The following is a 20,114-nucleotide window of genomic DNA, read 5'->3' as shown; positions in this document are numbered from 1 at the left end:
AGCAAGTCTGGCCCGACTATTATTGAGAACTGAATCAATCAGAGGGTCGGTTTGTTATAATAACAGAATACACTGGGAGTATCGCCGGGACACTGTCCAGAGGGAAGGGGGCAATAGAATCCGGAGGCTAATATCCCCAAAACCGGAGGTGAGTTTAATAAGATTAATAACAAAATTAGCTATATAGCCTACCGTCTGCGTCGAATATGATATATAGGCATTTAAATAATAAATACATTTATTTAATTTTAATTAGCAATAAAAAAAAATTGAATACTTTTTTTTTTTTTTTTGACCCCCCCCCCCCCCCTCCCCCCCCCCCCCCCCAACGTGTCCCGCATTGTCCCGCAAAAGCAGTGCTGCTGTCCTGCGACTGAACCATTTTGACCTGGTCACCCTAACTAGGAGAGCTAGTGACTGGGCCTGTTTGCACTAGGAGAGCTAGTGACTGGGCCTGTTTACACTAGGAGAGCTAGTGACTGGGCCTGTTTGCACTAGGAGAGCTAGTGACTGGGCCTGTTTACACTAGGAGAGCTAGTGACTGGGCCTGTTTACACTAGGAGAGCTAGTGACTGGGCCTGTTTGCACTAGGAGAGCTAGTGACTGGGCCTGTTTGCACTAGGAGAGCTAGTGACTGGGCCTGTTTACACTAGGAGAGCTAGTGACTGGGCCTGTTTACACTAGGAGAGCTACTGGGCCTGTTTGCACTAGGAGAGCTAGTGACTGGGCCTGTTTACACTAGGAGAGCTAGTGACTGGGCCTGTTTACACTAGGAGAGCTACTGGGCCTGTTTGCACTAGGAGAGCTAGTGACTGGGCCTGTTTACACTAGGAGAGCTAGTGACTGGGCCTGTTTGCACTAGGAGAGCTAGTGACTGGGCCTGTTTGCACTAGGAGAGCTAGTGACTGGGCCTGTTTACACTAGGAGAGCTAGTGACTGGGCCTGTTTGCACTAGGAGAGCTACTGGGCCTGTTTACACTAGGAGAGCTAGTGACTGGGCCTGTTTGCACTAGGAGAGCTAGTGACTGGGCCTGTTTGCACTAGGAGAGCTACTGGGCCTGTTTACACTAGGAGAGCTAGTGACTGGGCCTGTTTGCACTAGGAGAGCTAGTGACTGGGCCTGTTTACACTAGGAGAGCTAGTGACTGGGCCTGTTTACACTAGGAGAGCTAGTGACTGGGCCTGTTTGCACTAGGAGAGCTAGTGACTGGGCCTGTTTGCACTAGGAGAGCTACTGGGCCTGTTTGCACTAGGAGAGCTAGTGACTGGGCCTGTTTGCACTAGGAGAGCTAGTGACTGGGCCTGTTTACACTAGGAGAGCTAGTGACTGGGCCTGTTTACACTAGGAGAGCTAGTGACTGGGCCTGTTTACACTAGGAGAGCTAGTGACTGGGCCTGTTTACACTAGGAGAGCTAGTGACTGGGCCTGTTTGCACTAGGAGAGCTAGTGACTGGGCCTGTTTGCACTAGGAGAGCTAGTGACTGGGCCTGTTTACACTAGGAGAGCTAGTGACTGGGCCTGTTTACACTAGGAGAGCTAGTGACTGGGCCTGTTTACACTAGGAGAGCTAGTGACTGGGCCTGTTTGCACTAGGAGAGCTAGTGACTGGGCCTGTTTGCACTAGGAGAGCTAGTGACTGGGCCTGTTTGCACTAGGAGAGCTAGTGACTGGGCCTGTTTACACTAGGAGAGCTAGTGACTGGGCCTGTTTGCACTAGGAGAGCTAGTGACTGGGCCTGTTTGCACTAGGAGAGCTAGTGACTGGGCCTGTTTGCACTAGGAGAGCTAGTGACTGGGCCTGTTTACACTAGGAGAGCTAGTGACTGGGCCTGTTTACACTAGGAGAGCTAGTGACTGGGCCTGTTTACACTAGGAGAGCTAGTGACTGTAACCAGGCTGACTGACTCCTACCTACTATATACCTGGTTATGAGAAGTGACTTGACTAGAGGAGAGGCTGACTCCTACTATATACCTGGTCTGTCTGTGCTTCAATACACTAATCTACCTTGTGTTTAATGAGCGATGGCAGTGGATGCGTGGGACAGAATCTCCACTCTATCTCCTTGTTGTCTCCTCTAACGTCAGTCACTCACTTATGAGCAGGCTGTGAGAGTGAACAGAACAAGTGCCCTACAGAGACGGAGAGTGCAGAGACACTCTTATCAAACGGAGACAATGCAGACGGATAATAAAATAAATTTTCCTTTTTCATTTTAGAAAGTTTGTGTCATTTTTTATTATTATAGATTTGCTGTAGGGATGTTCGATATTGGCTTTTTTACCGATATACCGATATTGTCCAACTCTTAATTTCCGATACCGATATCAACCGATACCGATATATGCAGGGTTTCCCCCCCAAAGAAACGGAATCATTTCAGGTAATTAACATTACATATCTCTTGTCGTGGAATTAACACAACATTATGCATACTTTTGACAATAAATAAAATAAGAATTTGTTCTTACTTGCTTGCCTGGGTAAATAAAGGTTAAATAAATGTAAAATAATCTTAATTCTTTCTTGTGAAAACCGATACCGATCATTTCTGATTTTTTTTTAATGCCAATATCGGTACGCCGATAATATCGGACATCCCTAATTAGCTGTATTTTATCAGATGCAAACATCGTCCTATCTCTGATTCAGATTCCTTTATTGTCACTTATTTCAGTACTTTACAGCAAGAAGAGTGAAACTCTATTTATTGTGGTCCCTCGACTATAGCAGCCTCCAATAATAAAATACAATACATTTAGCATAGAATAAAATAAGATGACTAAAACAAGATTACTATATACAGTTCTAAAAAGTGTGCAGTGCAATACAATACATTTAGCATAGAATAGCATAGTTCTAAAAAAGTGTGCATTGCAGATCAGGATGTAGATATTAATTATACTATGAAATTGAATAACAAAATGGCTATGTACAGTTCCAAAAAAAAAAAGTATGTGGTGTGATGTGCAATGAGCAATGTGCACATTTTAGCAGTCTGTAAATACAGTTTTTTATCATCAGCAGCAGTGTTCTCAAGTGTAGAATCTCTGTATTTTAAGAGCTTCTTTCCTGTAGAAATGAATGAGTGTATATAATGAACCAGCTGAATATGTGAAGTGACACCTAGACCCCCGCTTGCCTTCCAGACTCATCCTACTCAGACGGCCTTCCTGTCCAGCGTTGACCTCCACACACACTGCTCCTACCAGATGATGCTGCCGGAGGCCATCGCTATCGTCTGCTCCCCCAAGTTCAACGAGTGAGTCTGTCAACACTAAACGGCTTTATTTATTTATTTATTTATTTGTATATATATATATATATATATATATATATATATATATATATATATTCAGTACCACTCACAAGTTTAAGTACACTTGCCGGAAGCTAGGTCTTTTCATAATTTTACAATTATTTCGTCTTATACGTTTATGTAAATATTTGAAAATATTCCATTAACTCAATGGACGCCATACCCGAATAAAGTCGGGTTAACTCGCCGACGCTTGAGCGCCAAACCCGAGAAAAGTCGGGTTTTCATCGTTATTTCTTTTATTCGATATTTCCATTCATTATCCATCCAGGGAGCCTGGTGTTATCATAGGGAATGAGTCTGAGATCAATACCGCAAAAGTGCAATACCGGCCGCATCCTACCAGGTGGCGGTATCAAGCACCCTTTGAAACCTTGTGTCTTGGGCTGTGCGTCGATTATATGGGTCCGGGTCGGCTATTTTTCTCCGGGCAAGGGAAGCGGTTATAACGCTCGGATTGAGAAGAATCAAGTACTTCCGATCCATGTTCTGTGGTGGATTATGTTGGCGACACGATGGACATCAATACTTGGAATGGCGATCAGATAATTGGAATATTCTTTTTGGGGTACATCCTAGTCAAGGTAAGGGCTATATGATATCAATCTTGCGTTGATCCAAGAATGTCTTCATTGCGATCCGAGTGTGTGTGTAATATTAGTCCGCAACGTATTCCGTTGGTGACGATCAAAGCATCAAAAACGACCCCGCCCCCCCTTTTCATGCATTCATGATGGAACATAATACCTATCATATGCATTTGATTTTTTATTGTAGCGTGTATACTGTATAGGGACGAAATGCCAATGCATTTAGTATAATACACGTTGCGGGCTATTACCAGCCTCCCAGGAATTACCCTAGACCGCTCTAAAACCATACTTATATTCACCACAGTATAAAACGGGAATGTATGGATGATTTTTTTTTTTTTTTCACATATTGAACGATAGATACTCAATGTCAAATGGACCATAGTATTGTATCCCTAGCTATAATATAGAATATAGTTATAGCCCTGCAAACACTGCCACGTATTCCTTTACTTTAGAACGCTGGCCTTTTAACCACACATGCATATCGCTCCGGTGCTGATTGAGTTAATAAAACGCAAGGGTGTTTTTACATAGTCTTTTTTAAACAAACCAGACCTTTTTAAGTGGACCAAAAACGGGACCAAGAAGGTTGTGTTCACATTGTCCTCGGATCCTCTTCTGGTGACACTTCAGCTGTGATGATCTCAGTTCACGTTGTGTTCACATTGTCCTCGGATCCTCTTCTGGTTACACTTCAGCTCTGATGATCTCAGTTCACGTTGTGTTCACATTGTCCTCAGATCCTCTTCTGATTCATTTCAGCTCTGAGGATCTCAGTTCACGTTCACAGCCACGTCTTTCTGCCCCTCAGACCCTTTATGGCTGCTATGGACTACTGCCCAACTCAGACCCTTTATCAATCGATCAATCAATAAAATGTATTTGTGTAGCACATTTAGACATGACACTTGTCAACCAAAGTGCTTCACAGTAAGTCGCATAGCAAAAAAAAAGAAAGAAAGTGCTCCTAAAGTATAAAATAAACAGAAAATATAAACAACCAACATACTGACAAGGAAATGGAACAACACGTCAAAAACAAACAAGGCAAGAGTCAGAGTGAGTCAGGGAAGGCTAGGGGAGTATAGATGAGTTTTGAGTTTAGATTTAAAAGACTCGATGGAGGGGGCAGATTTGATGGAAGTGGGAAAGTAGTCCATCAAAAAACTACTACTACTATGGAAAGTAGTTTGTGCTTCATGATGTTAAAAGGAGATACTCTCAACAAGGCTGAAAGAGACATGTATTGTTGAATTTGATCAGGTTTATTGTTGATCAATAGGATTGATCAGGTTGTTATCAGGTAACCGGTGCCGGTCCTTGGGACCCTGCTGAGCAGCCCCTGGCCTTATTGATTGCAATAACACTGGGTGTTTTTGAGTACTAGATTGAATGGGAGTGGGCCTTGAAGATGGTAATAGTATTGCTTCCCAGTCCCTCAGATAAAACTGTACATTTAGATGAAGAACTGAAGTTGTTTCTCTTCGCTGCAGGATCGGATACTACAGGCTGACGGATTGTGGAACGGTTGAGATCTCTACATGTAAACAAAAAGGCTTTCACCCTCACAGCAAAGACCCACCTCTATTTACAGTGAGTACACGTCTAAATACAAGTACAACAAAGTACTTGTTCAAATAATCAATCGAATGCTATTTCACTATTTGGATTTTATGGATTTACCGGTACGTACAATTTACATCAGGCCGTAATTCACTCTTATTGTCAAAATAATATATATATATATATTTTTTAAAGCAGGCCATATCACCATCAATGTGCAGTAGGGCTGTCCCCGACTAAGGATTTGGATGGTCGACTATGATTGGCCAAAATTTGCCGTTAGTCGACTATTGGTCGACAAAAAAAAAGTATAATTTTTTTTTTTTTTTATCATTCCATTTGGGCTGTGGGGGGTGCTTAATGTCTGAAGGAGTCGACTGAAGGCTTCTTGTCCTCTGCAAAAGCATGCAATTGGTCCACTGATGGATACATCTTGATATTTGTCTAGTCTAGTGTGTTCATTAGTTGGGTGAAATCCTCTTTCAGTGCCTCTGTGCCTGTTTTCATAGGCAGTTAGCCTCTGGTATGCGTGCCATTAGCGTTAGCCACGCTTCTAGGCCTCTTTTCTTTTGGAAAGAATGATAAAAAAATATATATATTATATATATATATATATATATATATATACTTTTTTTTTGTATTCGACTAAGAGGTGGGCTAGTCGACTACGGCTCCTTTCGACCAATTAGTCGACTAATCGACTAATAGGGGTCAGCCCTACTGTGCAGTTAGACTATAATGAATATGTATGCAGGCCATATCACTGTGCAGTTATACTATAATTATTAATATGTATTATTCTCTCTGCATGCAGGACATATCACCATCACTGTGCAGTTAGACTATAATGAATGTGTCTTTTCTCTCAGCATGCAGGACATATCACCATCACTGAAGACAGAGTGTCCATGTTGGATCTCCGGTGATCCCCCCCCCCAGAGAAAATACGGATATCTTTATTTGAGAAGACGGCACTGAGCAGACGTGGTCCTGGTGTCTGCCCCAGAGACTGAACTGGTTCCGCTCTGTTATATTATGGCTCCAGCCACCAGAGAGGAAAGAAGACTTCTACTTTATTTCAGCTATTACTCGTTTTTTTGTCTTTTTTCTTTTTACACCCCCCCCCCCCCTTTTTTACAAATGAATTAGCCATTATTTTTGTCAATAGCATAATCTGTAGATACATTTATATATTACTCTATTGGGTCATTTCAATCTAATCTTTGCTTTATTAATATTAAGTGCCAAGAATGAGAGGACTTTGTTTCTGATGTTAATCAAACTCAACATGATGTTTAATCTTTTTCTTTCTCAGTCTCCTTAACCAGGAATGACACGTACTGTATGTTCTTCCTGTGCTCCAGGACAGTTCAGTCAGTATGTTCTTCCTGTGTCCCAGGACAGTTCAGTCAGTATGTTCTTCCTGTGTCCTCAGGACAGTTCAGTCAGTATGTTCTTCCTGTGCCCCAGGACAGTTCAGTCAGTATGTTCTTCCTGTACCCCAGGACAGTTCAGTCAGTATGTTCTTCCTGTGCCCCAGGACAGTTCAGTCAGTATGTTCTTCCTGTGTCCCAGGACAGTTCAGTCAGTATGTTCTTCCTGTGCCCCAGGACAGTTCAGTCAGTATGTTCTTCCTGTGCCCCAGCATATACACATGGTCAAGTGGTTAATTACTCTTTAATACACATGGTCTAGTGTTTTATTACTCTAATACACATGGTCTAGTGGTTAATTGCTCTTTAATATACATGGTCTAGTGGTTAATTACTCTTTAATACACATGATCTAGTGTTTAATTACTCTTTAATACACATGATCTAGTGGTTAATTTCTCTTTAATACACATGATCTAGTGGTTAATTACTCTTTAATACACATGATCTAGTGTTTAATTACTCTTTAATACACATGATCTAGTGTTTAATTACTCTTTAATACACATGATCTAGTGGTTAATTACTCTTTAATACACATGATCTAGTGGTTAATTACTCTTTAATACACATGATCTAGTGGTTAATTACTCTTTAATACACATGATCTAGTGGTTAATTACTCTTTAATACACATGATCTAGTGGTTAATTACTCTTTAATACACATGATCTAGTGGTTAATTACTCTTTAATACACATGATCTAGTGGTTAATTACTCTTTAATACACATGATCTAGTGGTTAATTACTCTTTAATACACATGATCTAGTGGTTAATTACTCTTTAATACACATGATCTAGTGGTTAATTACTCTTTAATACACATGATCTAGTGGTTAATTACTCTTTAATAGTAACAAAACAGGCATTTGGTCTAAATCAACTCCTATGTGATGCATTAAAACGTGTGGAACATGATCTGAATGTATTTACTGCTGTACAAGACTGACGAGGCCATGAAACAGTCCTGTTCTCCTCATGTACAAGACTGACCACCGAGGCCAGTGGTTCCCAAACCTTTTCATTCAGGCCCCACTTGGGTAGTTGGAAATATTTTCAAGCCCCACCTAACCTGGTCCCCACCTAAATAAATGTTAGGCTACAAACATGCCATTTCCTCTACTACTAACAAGACAAGATTAACATAAGACACAAAGACACACACACAAAAAAAAATGTATGAACAAAAGCTTGGCAAATGATCCTGTGCTACTGTGAAATAATTAGGCCTAATTAAAAATGTAGTTGTAGGCCTACAGTAGGATAGGAGATTTATTTTCATTAAAATAAAAATAATTTGCCACCTTTTGTGGCAAAACGTATTTAGGCTTCTGAATGTGCTCTGTATAAAGAACACATGACCGTCGGATCATTTTTTTTTGCCCCACCGGCAGTACCTCCGTGCCCCACACTTTGGGAACCACTGACCTAGGCCATGAAACAGTCCTAACCTGTTCTCCTCATGTTACAACAAGTACATAATTAGCTAGTTTGTCATAAAGCATCCTGCTCCATATGTTTCTCTGTTCATTGAATTCCCAGACGAAGTAAACTAAACCCCTGCTAGATGGATTTGTTCTGTCTTGTTTTGAGCTTTTGTGTGAACGTTTTTATCTTGCTTGGGATGCATAGTACAACATCGGGCTGGGTTATATATTCATTCATTTTATTTTGTTTCGTACATGGGGGTACAGTTAATCTTTGCACAATATCACCAACATTTTTTTTTTTTTTTATTGATCTTTTTCCCCCTCCATTTTCCTCAGATTTTCTCCCATCCCAATGTTAGTCGTATGCCAATTCCCAGTCCCTTCCTGGTCGCTGCGCACTTACCCCCCACAGTCAGATCATCTGGGAGAGTGGAGGCTACCACGTGCTTCCTCCGACACACGTCCAGCCAATCACCGCTTCTTTTCACCTGGCAGCGCGGATTCTCATCGAGAGGGCGTAGCGTGTGGGAGGACCACACTATCCCCCTCACGTCCAATCCGTGCTTAGCAGGCGCCCCGACCGAACTGTAGGAGTCGCTGTTTACAACGACCCGGACCCACCCCGCCAGCTTCTCCCACCCTCTAATACAGCCAATTGTATTAGTGCAGACGGCCAGCCAAGCTGGTGACAACCCCGGAGCTGTGAGCTGGATTGGTGACGAACGCAATCTCCGCTCGGCCACCTAACCGCCAACATTTTATTTTTTTAACATGATACACCCATCGCCGAAAAGGAGCAGGATGAAGAACTTGTTTCCTGCCCCCTTACACTTATGTTTTCTCCCCCCGTCTCATCAGTATGATTTTATTTTGTGAATTGTGATGTACAATTCTTTTTCAATATCTCACTCTACAAAGATCAATATCTCACTCTACAAAGATCAACATCTCACTCTACACAACTTAACACCTACCTGGGCCCTGTTCCTCGTAACTGGCTAACTGAGTTAGCCGGATAATTTTCAACATAGCTTGACTTAAGACAGAACTTTCCGTTCCCCAACGTCGGATTGTCTAAATCACCATGGTAACAGATCAGAAAGTTTGAACCTGCTCCAGAGCAGGGTTTAGTTCAGTTAGCTGGATAAACCATGGCCACGCCCTGGCAAAGAAATCCCAGCTCGCTTCCTGAAATAATTCTCAGTCTAGATCCCATTTATACCATTCTGAATTATGTTTTTGTGCTTCGTTCTTCTAGAGGGGGCTTTTGAAATGTAAAATAATATACCTAAAATGCTGATAATCAATCATATTCAGCCTATAGATTTACTTTGTCCTAAATAATGCACGTCATATTTATACGGATACGGCGCTCGGAGTCGCGATACACACTGTGGTTATTTTAATAACGGATCATTGCAAATGTGAATCACGCAGGGATATTTTTAATGAATGAAACCTATCTGGCGTTTGGCTCTGATTAGTTTCATATTCTCTGCTGTGGATGTATTTGCTTAACGGAGCGCCCGGATTGTGTTTCATTCAAGCATAAATTTAAGTGTCTATGCGTGGACTGGATTATGAATTATGAGGAATCTGAATCTATGGATTGTTGAATTGTATCACTGTCACTCACACGTTATTGTGATATTGTAACTGGGATTAAAATGTCTGAGATGCGCTGTTTGACGGATTTGAGAAATTGAATGAGCCGTTGACATTAATGCATGAGAAAATGCATTTATCTGTTCAAGCACTGGTATCTGATGATGAACATGAGGTGTCACTGGTATAAACCAAAGGGTAATCAATTCCATGCATGTATGGATTATGTCCGAAACAGATTAAAACCTGATTAATAGTGAAACTGTATAGCCGGCTCCAAGCCTCTGACACGTTATTTCGGGTCGCGCCTTGAAACTTTGGGAACCATGTATTTATATATAAAGTACATGATACCTAAACCGAGCGCATACAGTACAGATATCCTCATAAGCATCTATTAATTTGTATCAATTAGATACTCTTTGGGCTTGTTTGTATCTACTTATTCTGAAAGAGTTGAACTAATTATTTTCGCTAGCAATAGATCTCATTCGATTATTCATTCCATTAAGCCTACTGCCAGCAGGCACATTTAAAGAAATAATCTGATTGATTGGGGTAATAAGGGATTTAAAATTAGCCTATAGATTATGCATTTAATTTGTCGGCGAGGCTATTGAGCCGTACTGTATTGTACCCATTCTGCAATCTTAATAAAGTTTTAAATCAATCAATGCCGCTAGAAAATCAGGATTTCTGCGATCGACACCTGCTGTCTTTTCAGGTGAGGCGGCCGCGCGCAATTATCCTGAGCATCAAGTCTGGGTAGAATTAACGAGACTGAATCAGCGTTCGAGGAACAGGGAAAGCGCGGATTCAAACATCAGGTTAATTTAATCTGGATAATGGGACTTTTGATCGACTTAGTTGAACCAGGTACAGGGAATAGGGCCCTGCTCTCCAACCTCTACGAACCATTTAATTCTTAAATAAGGTACAATAGAGTAGGCCTTTCTTAAATAAGGTACAGTAGTGTATAATTTAGTTGCATTTAGTTACTTCTTCCCACTCCTTTTCGAACATGCAGATTGAGTTGTTTTGCTTTTTGTTATTGTTTTTGTATTCATTGCATGTTCGAAATAAAGACTTCAAATCAAAATCAAATCAATTTAGTTGCAAAAAAAATACGATTTTCAAAGTGGCCGTTTTTTATTAACAAATAAAGAAATCCTTCACAACAACAAAATTAAACTTACCAGTCAATATAGCAGGGAAACACAAACCCCTTTTCATCTGAAATGTCAACTTCACTATTATAGGTTTTTACTAAACATACAGAAAGAAGTACAATTGGAAACAACTCAAACAAGAGTAGCATCTGCTAGAAATATGACATCCATCTTACAATAAAATATTTGCACAAACCATTAAAAATGTCTCAAGGAAAAGGGGTAACAAAAAATATAAATGTTTTAAGTTTTCAACTTTTCTATACATTGTCACAAATAACAGCTGTGGCAACAAAGGTAATTCAAATTACACATCAGATTTTGTTCATTTTAAGAGCATACAGTATACTACAATCACAAAAATAATCAATTTTAAGAGCATATATACTACAATCACAAATAATCCTCGCCAAATTAAATTGCAGATCAAATCATGGATTTCAAGACTGTCGAAAAAGGCACCAACAAATAAAAACAAACTCAAACTAAAAAGGTGCAGATAGACCCCACTGCCCCAAGGCTGATATCACCAGGCTAGTTAGATCTAAACAGATAGACCCCACTGCCCCAAGGCTGATATCACCAGGCTAGTTAGATTTAAACACATAGACCCCACTGCCCCAAGGCTGATATCACCAGGCTAGTTAGATTTAAACACATAGACCCCACTGCCCCAAGGCTGATATCACCAGGCTAGTTAGATTTAAACAGAGACCCCACTGCCCCAAGGCTGATATCACCCGGCTAGTTAGATTTAAACACATAGACCCCACTGCCCCAAGGCTGATATCACCAGGCTAGTTAGATCTAAACACATAGACCCCACTGCCCCAAGGCTGATATCACCAGGCTAGTTAGATCTAAACACATAGACCCCACTGCCCCAAGGCTGATATCACCAGGCTAGTTAGATCTAAACACATAGACCCCACTGCCACAAGGCTGATATCACCAGGCTAGTTAGATCTAAACACATAGACCCCACTGCCCCAAGGCTGATATCACCAGGCTAGTTAGATTCAGAGCTGTGCAGGCTTGTGTCAGAAGGTACTGTACTCTCTGTACTGACATCTGTTGAGTGATGACTTGTTGTACAGAACTTGTAAGTCGCTTTGGATAAAAGCGTCAGCTAAATAACTAAATGTAAATGTAGAAGGTTCTGAGGGCTGCAGGGATCGTGTCAGAAGGTTCTGAGGGCTGCAGGGCTCATGTCAGAAGGTTCTGAGGTCCCTGAGGTCTGCAGGGATCGTGTCAGAAGGTTCTGAGGGCTGCAGGGATCATGTCAGAAGGTTCTGAGGGCTGCAGGGCTCATGTCAGAAGGTTCTGAGGTCTGCATGGCTCATGTCAGAAGGTTCTGAGGTCTGCATGGCTCGTGTCAGAAGGTTGAGAACCAGTGTCCTGCTCAGTTATCTTTTGGGTTGAAAACAATACAGCCATAACCTGTTGTACAGCTAAAAAGAAATTACTAGTCTTATATTGGCTTTGTATGAAAAACTGACAAGTAATCTTTAAACTATCATCATAATTTCAGTCAATTCAGGTGGCGTAGCGGAGATTGCGCTCGTCACCAATGCAAGAGACTGCGGTCTCGACTCCCGGAGTCAGCATTGCCTTGGCTTGGGCTGATCGCTATACTAACTCGTTTGGCTGGGTTAGGGGGAGGGAAGCCGTGGGTGGGAAACTGGCGTTGTGGACAGCGACCCCTACAGGTCAGGTCTGGGCGCTTGCTCAGCGGAGGCAGGACTTGAGGAAGGCAGCGTGACCTCCCACGCGTTACACTTCACCAATGAGAGCCCTCGCTGCCAGGTGAGAAGAGAGCCAAAGCGTGTGGATACTTCAGGGTTCCCTTGTACCGACCAGTAGGAGAACATGCGCACAACAACCAGGTAGGGGAGGGAATTGGCACAACGACTAAATTGGGACGGGGAGAAAACGGAGACAAATCGGAGAAAGAGAGATACAAAAAAAAATAATTTCAGTTAATTTAAATAGTTTAAGTAAACAGTCTTCAGCCAATAATTATTGACAACTATTGGTCTTTAGAAGCTATTCTTTTTCTACAGGTTTTAAATATATATATATGAAGCAGATATTGTGTGCAATATTCAACTTCAGATATGATATAAATATAACTTCTCTAAAAAAAAAAAACCTGGAAGGAGATTTAGGACAAAGTAATTTGTGTGCTGTGTGGCGTCTATAAGGAGCTTTTCTTTTTCTCCAATCAATATGAACTTAAGCACCATGGTACTGATATGAACGTAAGCACCATGGTACTGATATGAACGTAAGCACCATGGGACTGATATGTCACATTATGCCACACACGTAGAACAGGAACCTGGGGCCTCCAAGTGGAAGAGCCCCTGCTATGTGGCTTAAAATGGTGTTTGTATACAGAGCTGTTCACAGCCCTGCTATGTGGCTTAAAATGGCGTTTGTATACAGAGCTTTTAACAGTCATGCAAAGGGCACAGTATTAGAACAAGGCAACAGATCAATGAAGACAGAAGAAAGACACAACAGTTCACCTTCATAGGAAGAAAAGGAGGCACAACAATAGTTCACACACAAAGTCCTCGGAGTCCTTTCCCCATATGAAAAATAGACTAGTCTTAGTGCTTATATGTCATAAACTCAGTTTTCTTTAGTCTCATCACCAAGGGAAACGACGGGTAAACGTAGCACTGCATCTGTGTTCGTAACGTCGTGTGAGGTCATCATTCCATCGTGAAAGGACCATAATATGGACGTATTGTTTAAACATCCCAATGGTCAAACACATAATGAACTCACTTTATTCACCTTTCATTACCATTCCATATCTAGATCATATTACCAAAACATTTTAAGACTTAAGGCTGTATTGCTCCTGACAAAACGTAGGAGCTTTCAGAGAGTTTGACGCCCATTATCACTAGTGAGTGTTGGGCCCATAGTCTGTCAGTGATTGCGTGCATTCATTGCATAAATCATTTTTATTTTTTATTTTTTCCTAATGATAGTATGGCTTATGTTTACTTTTTAATTATTCCTGTAGACTGCTCACAAAAACATTATCTACCACGATGCCTGTGCAAGGTAGAGAAAAGAATCACCACAATAACTAAAACAGCCATTTTATCACAAAGTTCTTCAGTCGGAATAGCCAGAGCCAAAGCAAACACAAACATTGTTTATCTTGGCTTAAAACAAAACTAGAAAACACCTCCGCAAGCAATGACACGACACAGCGATAGAGAGAGATGTAAAGAAAGGGATAGAGAGAGAGATGTAAAGAAAGGGATAGAGAGGGGAGACTGATTGATTCCTGATGCCGTTCCTGAGCGATGTGGACTTGATGAGTGAGACCCAGGCAATCCCAGCAGCACAGACGACCAGGCAAAACCATGAAGGTGGAAACGGAGAAGCATCCAGTCCAGAGCACCATCTGAGGAGAGAGGACAACAGCACTGAGGAGAGTAAAGTAATAAAGTTCATCCTTATAGACATTACATATCTATCAGCACTATAGACATTACATATCTTTTTTTTTGTATCTACTTTTTCTCCCATTTTCAATTTTTCTCCCATCCCAATTTCGTATATTCCAATTCTACCCTCCCCTGTCTCGAACGCCGTTAGGCCATGCCTCCCACAGGAAGGACGAAGCCTTGCATCACGTGTCCCCTCCGGTACACGAGGAGGCAGCAGTCGCATCTTTCCAATTGAGTTAGTATGAACGACCAGCCAAGCTGGTAGCAATGCCGAGAGCTGGGCTCGAACCCAGCATCTCCTGCATTAGTGGCGAGCGCCTTGCCCACTGCGCCACTTAGCCGCCCTTAGACATTACATATCTAACAGCACTATAGACATTACATATCTATCAGCACTAGACATTACATATCTATCAGCACTAGACATTACATATCTATCAGCACTATATACATTGCATTTCTAACAGCACTATATACATTACATATCTAACATCTAAAGTGATGATCAGTGACTGAGTGCAGGTTCACTGGACCACAGAAGGTTAGGACCTGAAGCCTGGCTGAACTGAGAGGTTAGGACCTGAAGCCTGGCTGAACTGAGAGGTTAGGACCTGAAGCCTGGCTGAACTGAGAGGTTAGGACCTGAAGCCTGGCTGAACTGAGATGTTAGGACCTGAAGCCTGGCTGAACTGAGATGTTAGGACCTGAAGCCTGGCTGAACTGAGAGGTTAGGACCTGAAGCCTGGCTGAACTGAGATGTTAGGACCTGAAGCCTGGCTGAACTGAGAGGTTAGGACCTGAAGCCTGGCTGAACTGAGATGTTAGGACCTGAAGCCTGGCTGAACTGAGAGGTTAGGACCTGAAGCCTGGCTGAACTGAGAGGTTAGGACCTGAAGCCTGGCTGAACTGAGATGTTAGGACCTGAAGCCTGGCTGAACTGAGATGTTAGGACCTGAAGCCTGGCTGAACTGAGAGGTTAGGACCTGAAGCCTGGCTGAACTGAGAGGTTAGGACCTGAAGCCTGGCTGAACTGAGATGTTAGGACCTGAAGCCTGGCTGAACTGAGAGGTTAGGACCTGAAGCCTGGCTGAACTGAGAGGTTAGGACCTGAAGCCTGGCTGAACTGAGATGTTAGGACCTGAAGCCTGGCTGAACTGAGATGGTTAGGACCTGAAGCCTGGCTGAATTGAGATGGTTAGGACCTGAAGCCTGGCTGAACTGAGAGGTTAGGACCTGAAGCCTGACTGAACTGGGGTCTTACCTGTGTGAGAGGTTAGTTTGAAGCCTGACTGAACTGGGGTCTTACCTGTGTGAGAGGTTAGGACCTGAAGCCTGATTGAACTGGGGTCTTACCTGTGTGAGAGGTTAGGACCTGAAGCCTGATTGAACTGGGGTCTTACCTGTGTGAGAGGTTAGGACCTGAAGCCTGACTGAAAGTGTTCCGTTTCATCAAAGATGAGTTCTTTCAGTGTCTCTTTGGGCAGGTCATCCAGTTCCATGTCGAACTTGAATGGAGCTTCAGCCACAGGCTGCAGATGGAAACAGAAAGGACATTGTAATGTATGTGCGGGGACAGAACTGTGCAGGACAGGCTAGAGGTTCTCTTACACTAGAGGTTCTCTTACACAAGAGGTTCTCTTACACTAGAGGTTCTCTTACACTAGAGGTTCTCTTACACAAGAGGTTCTCTTACACTAGAGGTTCTCTTACACTAGAGGTTCTCTTACACAAGAGGTTCTCTTACTGTTGTAAATTCCCCATTATTTGTTATGCTGTGTATTGTTATTTCCAGTCAGGCACTTCTTTGATGGCCCAGGGGTCCTATTATTTATAGTCTGGCATCTCTCTGGACAGCCCAGGGGTCCTAATGGGTTTAATGTGTTCCATTGCTGTCTGCTTTCCCAGTGAGAGAGTGCGTTCATGAACTAAGTAAGTCACCAATAGCCTACAAATATAGTGCCTATGGTAATGATAGATACATGTCATATGTAGCCTGCCTTATGTGTTGAGATGCTGTGACATGCATGTGTGACTATGATTTGGTTTGCTACGTTGTGTTAATTCATGCTGCTAATTGAGCTATGCTAATGCCAATAATGCTATAGCATCTCTTCAGTTGTGTGTTCTGGATGCCATTGCATTCTGCCATTTACTTGTTATGTTTGGTCCATGCGGCCGATGCTAATATGCTAGATAGCATCTTTTCAGTTGTGTGCATTATGTTTGGTCCATGCGGCCAATGCTAATATGCTAGATAGCATCTTTTCAGTTGTGTGCATTATGTTTGGTCCATGCGGCCAATGCTAATATGCTAGATAGCATATTTTCAGTTGTGTGCATTCTGCCGATTACTTGTTATGTTTGGTCCATGCGGCCGATGCTAATATGCTAGATAGCATCTTTTCAGTTGTGTGCATTATGTTTGGTCCATGCGGCCAATGCTAATATGCTAGATAGCATCTTTTGCTGTGTGTGTTCAGGTTATGATTAATAAGTATGTACCTCTGTTAATTATTGTGTGTTCTGCTTATCTGTTGCAGAACACCACTCACTCAATCTTTGATTGCTCCATCCAGCCCTACGACCTGGATGGAAGCACTCTTGAGATATCACTCAACAACAGAATCCTTAATAAAATACGAAAGGACTGTGCTCTGTGTCTGCGTCCGCTCTCTGACCGGGGTGTGCCGTTCTGGATGAAGTGGCTCCAGCAAACCTTGCAAACAAACATTATATCTTCAATACTTACACTAGAGGTTCTCTTACACTAGAGGTTCTCTTACACTAGAGGTTCTCTTACGAGGGGTTCTCTTACACTAGAGGTTCTCTTACACAAGAGGTTCTCTTACACTAGAGGTTCTCTTACACTAGAGGTTCTTACACTAGAGGTTCTCTTACACGAGAGGTTCTTACGAGGGGTTCTCTTACACTAGAGGTTCTCTTACACAAGAGGTTCTCTTACACTAGAGGTTCTCTTACACTAGAGGTTCTCTTACACTAGATGTTCTCTTACACGAGAGGTTCTCTTACACGAGAGGTTCTCTTACACGAGAGGTTCTCTTACACTAGAGGTTCTCTTACACTAGAGGTTCTCTTACACTAGAGGTTCTCCACATGGCTTACACTAGAGGTTCTCTTACACTAGAGGTTCTTACACTAGAGGTTCTCTTACACGAGAGGTTCTCTTACACGAGAGAAGGATACGCCCCTTCCTGACAAAAGAAGCCACCCAACTCCTCGTCCAATCAACAGTCATCTCCCGCCTCGACTACTGCAACGCACTGCTAGCTGGCCTCCCGGCCACTGCCACCAAGCCTCTTCAACTCATTCAAAACGCAGCGGCCCGCCTGATCTCAAACCTACCGAAGTCGGCCCATGTCACCCCACTTCTTAGGGACCTGCACTGGCTCCCCATTGCTGCACGTATCCGCTTCAAGGCCCTCGACCTAGCATACCGTGCGGCAAAGGGAACCGCTCCCGCCTACCTCCGGTCAATGGTCTCTAACTACACACCCTCAAGACCCCTACGCTCTGCATCTTCTGGCCGCCTCAGACCTACTCCTATCCAAGCTCCGGGAGGGTCATCAAAAAGAAGCCGCCTATTCTCAGTCCTTGCCCCACAATGGTGGAATGAACTACCCATCCCAGTTAGGACAGCCGAATCCCGTCCAATCTTTCGCCGTCGACTAAAGACGCACTTCTTCAATCATTATCTGAAATGATAAAAAAAAAAGAAAAAAAAAGATCTAACCCCGACTAACCTTACTGTCATGCACTTGTCCTAATAAACTAACCTACACTGTAACACGCAACACTTTGATGAACATTGTTACTCAGCTGATAGTTATACCCTTCTTGCTGTCTTGTCGCACAGAACTTGTAAGTCGCTTTGGATAAAAGCGTCAGCTAAATGACTAAATGTAAATGTCTTACACTAGAGGTTCTCTTACACGAGAGGTTCTCTTACACTAGAGGATCTCAGAGGTTCTCTTACACAAGAGGTTCTCAGAGGTTCTCTTACATGAGAGGTTCTTAGAGGTTCTCTTACACTGGAGGTTCTTACAAGAGGTTCTCTTACACTAGAGGTTCTCCACATGGCTTACACGAGAGGTTCTCTTACACTAGAGGTTCTCTTACACGAGAGGTTCTCTTACACGAGAGGTTCTCTTACACTAGAGGTTCTCTTACACTAGAGGTTCTCTTACACTAGAGGTTCTTACACTAGAGGTTCTCTTACACTAGAGGTTCTCTTACACTAGAGGTTCTCTTACACGAGAGGTTCTCTTACACGAGAGGTTCTCTTACACGAGAGGTTCTCTTACACTAGAGGTTCTCTTACACGAGGTTCTTACACTAAAGGTTCTCTTACACTAGAGGATCTCAGAGGTTCTCTTACACGAGGTTCTCTTACACTGGAGGTTCTTACAAGAGGTTCTCTTACACTAGAGGTTCTCTTACACGAGAGGTTCTCTTACACGAGGTTCTCTTACACTGGAGGTTCTTACAAGAGGTTCTCTTACACTAGAGGTTCTCTTACACTAGAGGTTCTCTTACACTAGAGGTTCTCTTACACGAGGTTCTCTTACACTGGAGGTTCTTACAAGAGGTTCTCTTACACTAGAGGTTCTCTTACACTAGAGGTTCTCAGAGGTTCTCTTACATGAGGTTCTTAGAGGTTCTCTTACACTGGAGGTTCTTACAAGAGGTTCTCTTACACTAGAGGTTCTCTTACACGAGAGGTTCTCTTACACGAGGTTCTCTTACACTGGAGGTTCTTACAAGAGGTTCTCTTACACAAGAGGTTCTCAGAGGTTCTCTTACATGAGGTTCTTAGAGGTTCTCTTACACTGGAGGTTCTTACAAGAGGTTCTCTTACACTAGAGGTTCTCTTACACTAGAGGTTCTCTTACACAAGGTTCTCTTACACTAGAGGTGCTCTTACAATAGAGGTTCTCTTACACTAGAGGTTCTCCACATGGCTTACACTAGAGGTTGACCAAACTTGTAAAGTCAGCCTTTTGTTATAAAGTCCCTGGTGCTTGGAATGACCTTCAGCTCACGCTGTAGATTAATGAACCTGTATCCTCTGGGAGATTTAGAAATGGCGTTTCTGTGATCTGCCTGCAACGGTTTGCAATTGTTTAGTCTTTTTCCCCCATTATTCTGCACTTTATCTATGTCTTTATATTTTATTATGTCTTGTGTTTACCATGTAAACTGATTATTTGATTATATCAATGTTAATTATTAACATGTTGAATAATCTGTATGTCTCAACGTCGACACTGTAAATGAGGGTGACCTGGGTTGTCCTTGGCTCACCTCGTCTGTGGGGTCATAGTATTGCTCCAGGTAGGGGTGAGCCAGGGCCTCCTCCACCTCGATCCTCTTGTGGGGGTTGAAGGTCAGCATCTTGTCCAACAGGTCCAGTGCTAAAGCGTTGAAATGGTGGAACAGCGAGGATTAACAAGGACAGTGTCATACCTAGATATATAAAGGCATCAATAAAGGAATATCTTA

General features: G+C 42.5%; 2 protein-coding genes and 1 long non-coding RNA gene across 3 annotated transcripts in view; 2 read left to right on the top strand and 1 right to left on the bottom strand.

Moving 5' to 3' along the window:
- Window positions 1-8,482, top strand: part of LOC311235047 (STAM-binding protein-like A) — a 61,156-nt gene extending 52,674 nt beyond the window's left edge. The window contains exons 8-10 of the mRNA XM_084322371.1: window positions 3,150-3,262; window positions 5,409-5,508; window positions 6,348-8,482. Coding sequence (XP_084178497.1) covers window positions 3,150-3,262; window positions 5,409-5,508; window positions 6,348-6,404 — 270 coding nt within the window. The 3' untranslated portion in view covers window positions 6,405-8,482. The remainder of the gene's footprint in view (window positions 1-3,149; window positions 3,263-5,408; window positions 5,509-6,347) is intronic.
- A 2,604-nt stretch (window positions 8,483-11,086) lies between these two features.
- Window positions 11,087-12,596, top strand: LOC311235955. The gene is made up of 2 exons (XR_014620188.1): window positions 11,087-12,407; window positions 12,470-12,596. It is a non-coding gene; the product is annotated as an uncharacterized lncRNA (long non-coding RNA).
- The window catches only part of mapk1 (mitogen-activated protein kinase 1), a 90,398-nt gene continuing 82,684 nt past the window's right edge, over window positions 12,401-20,114 (bottom strand). Inside the window, exons 7-9 of the mRNA XM_084323496.1 lie at window positions 19,917-20,026; window positions 15,995-16,123; window positions 12,401-14,548 (exon numbers count right to left, since the gene is read on the bottom strand). Of these exons, the coding sequence (XP_084179622.1) occupies window positions 16,007-16,123; window positions 19,917-20,026 (227 nt within the window). The 3' untranslated portion in view covers window positions 12,401-14,548; window positions 15,995-16,006. The remainder of the gene's footprint in view (window positions 14,549-15,994; window positions 16,124-19,916; window positions 20,027-20,114) is intronic.

The sequence above is a fragment of the Notolepis coatsorum genome (genome assembly GCF_963971535.1).
Source record: "Notolepis coatsorum genome assembly, chromosome: 10".
NCBI classification, from domain to species: Eukaryota; Metazoa; Chordata; class Actinopteri; order Aulopiformes; family Paralepididae; genus Notolepis; species Notolepis coatsorum.
The sequence above is the reverse complement of the archived record's forward strand: the minus strand, read 5'-3'. Positions and strand labels throughout refer to the sequence as shown.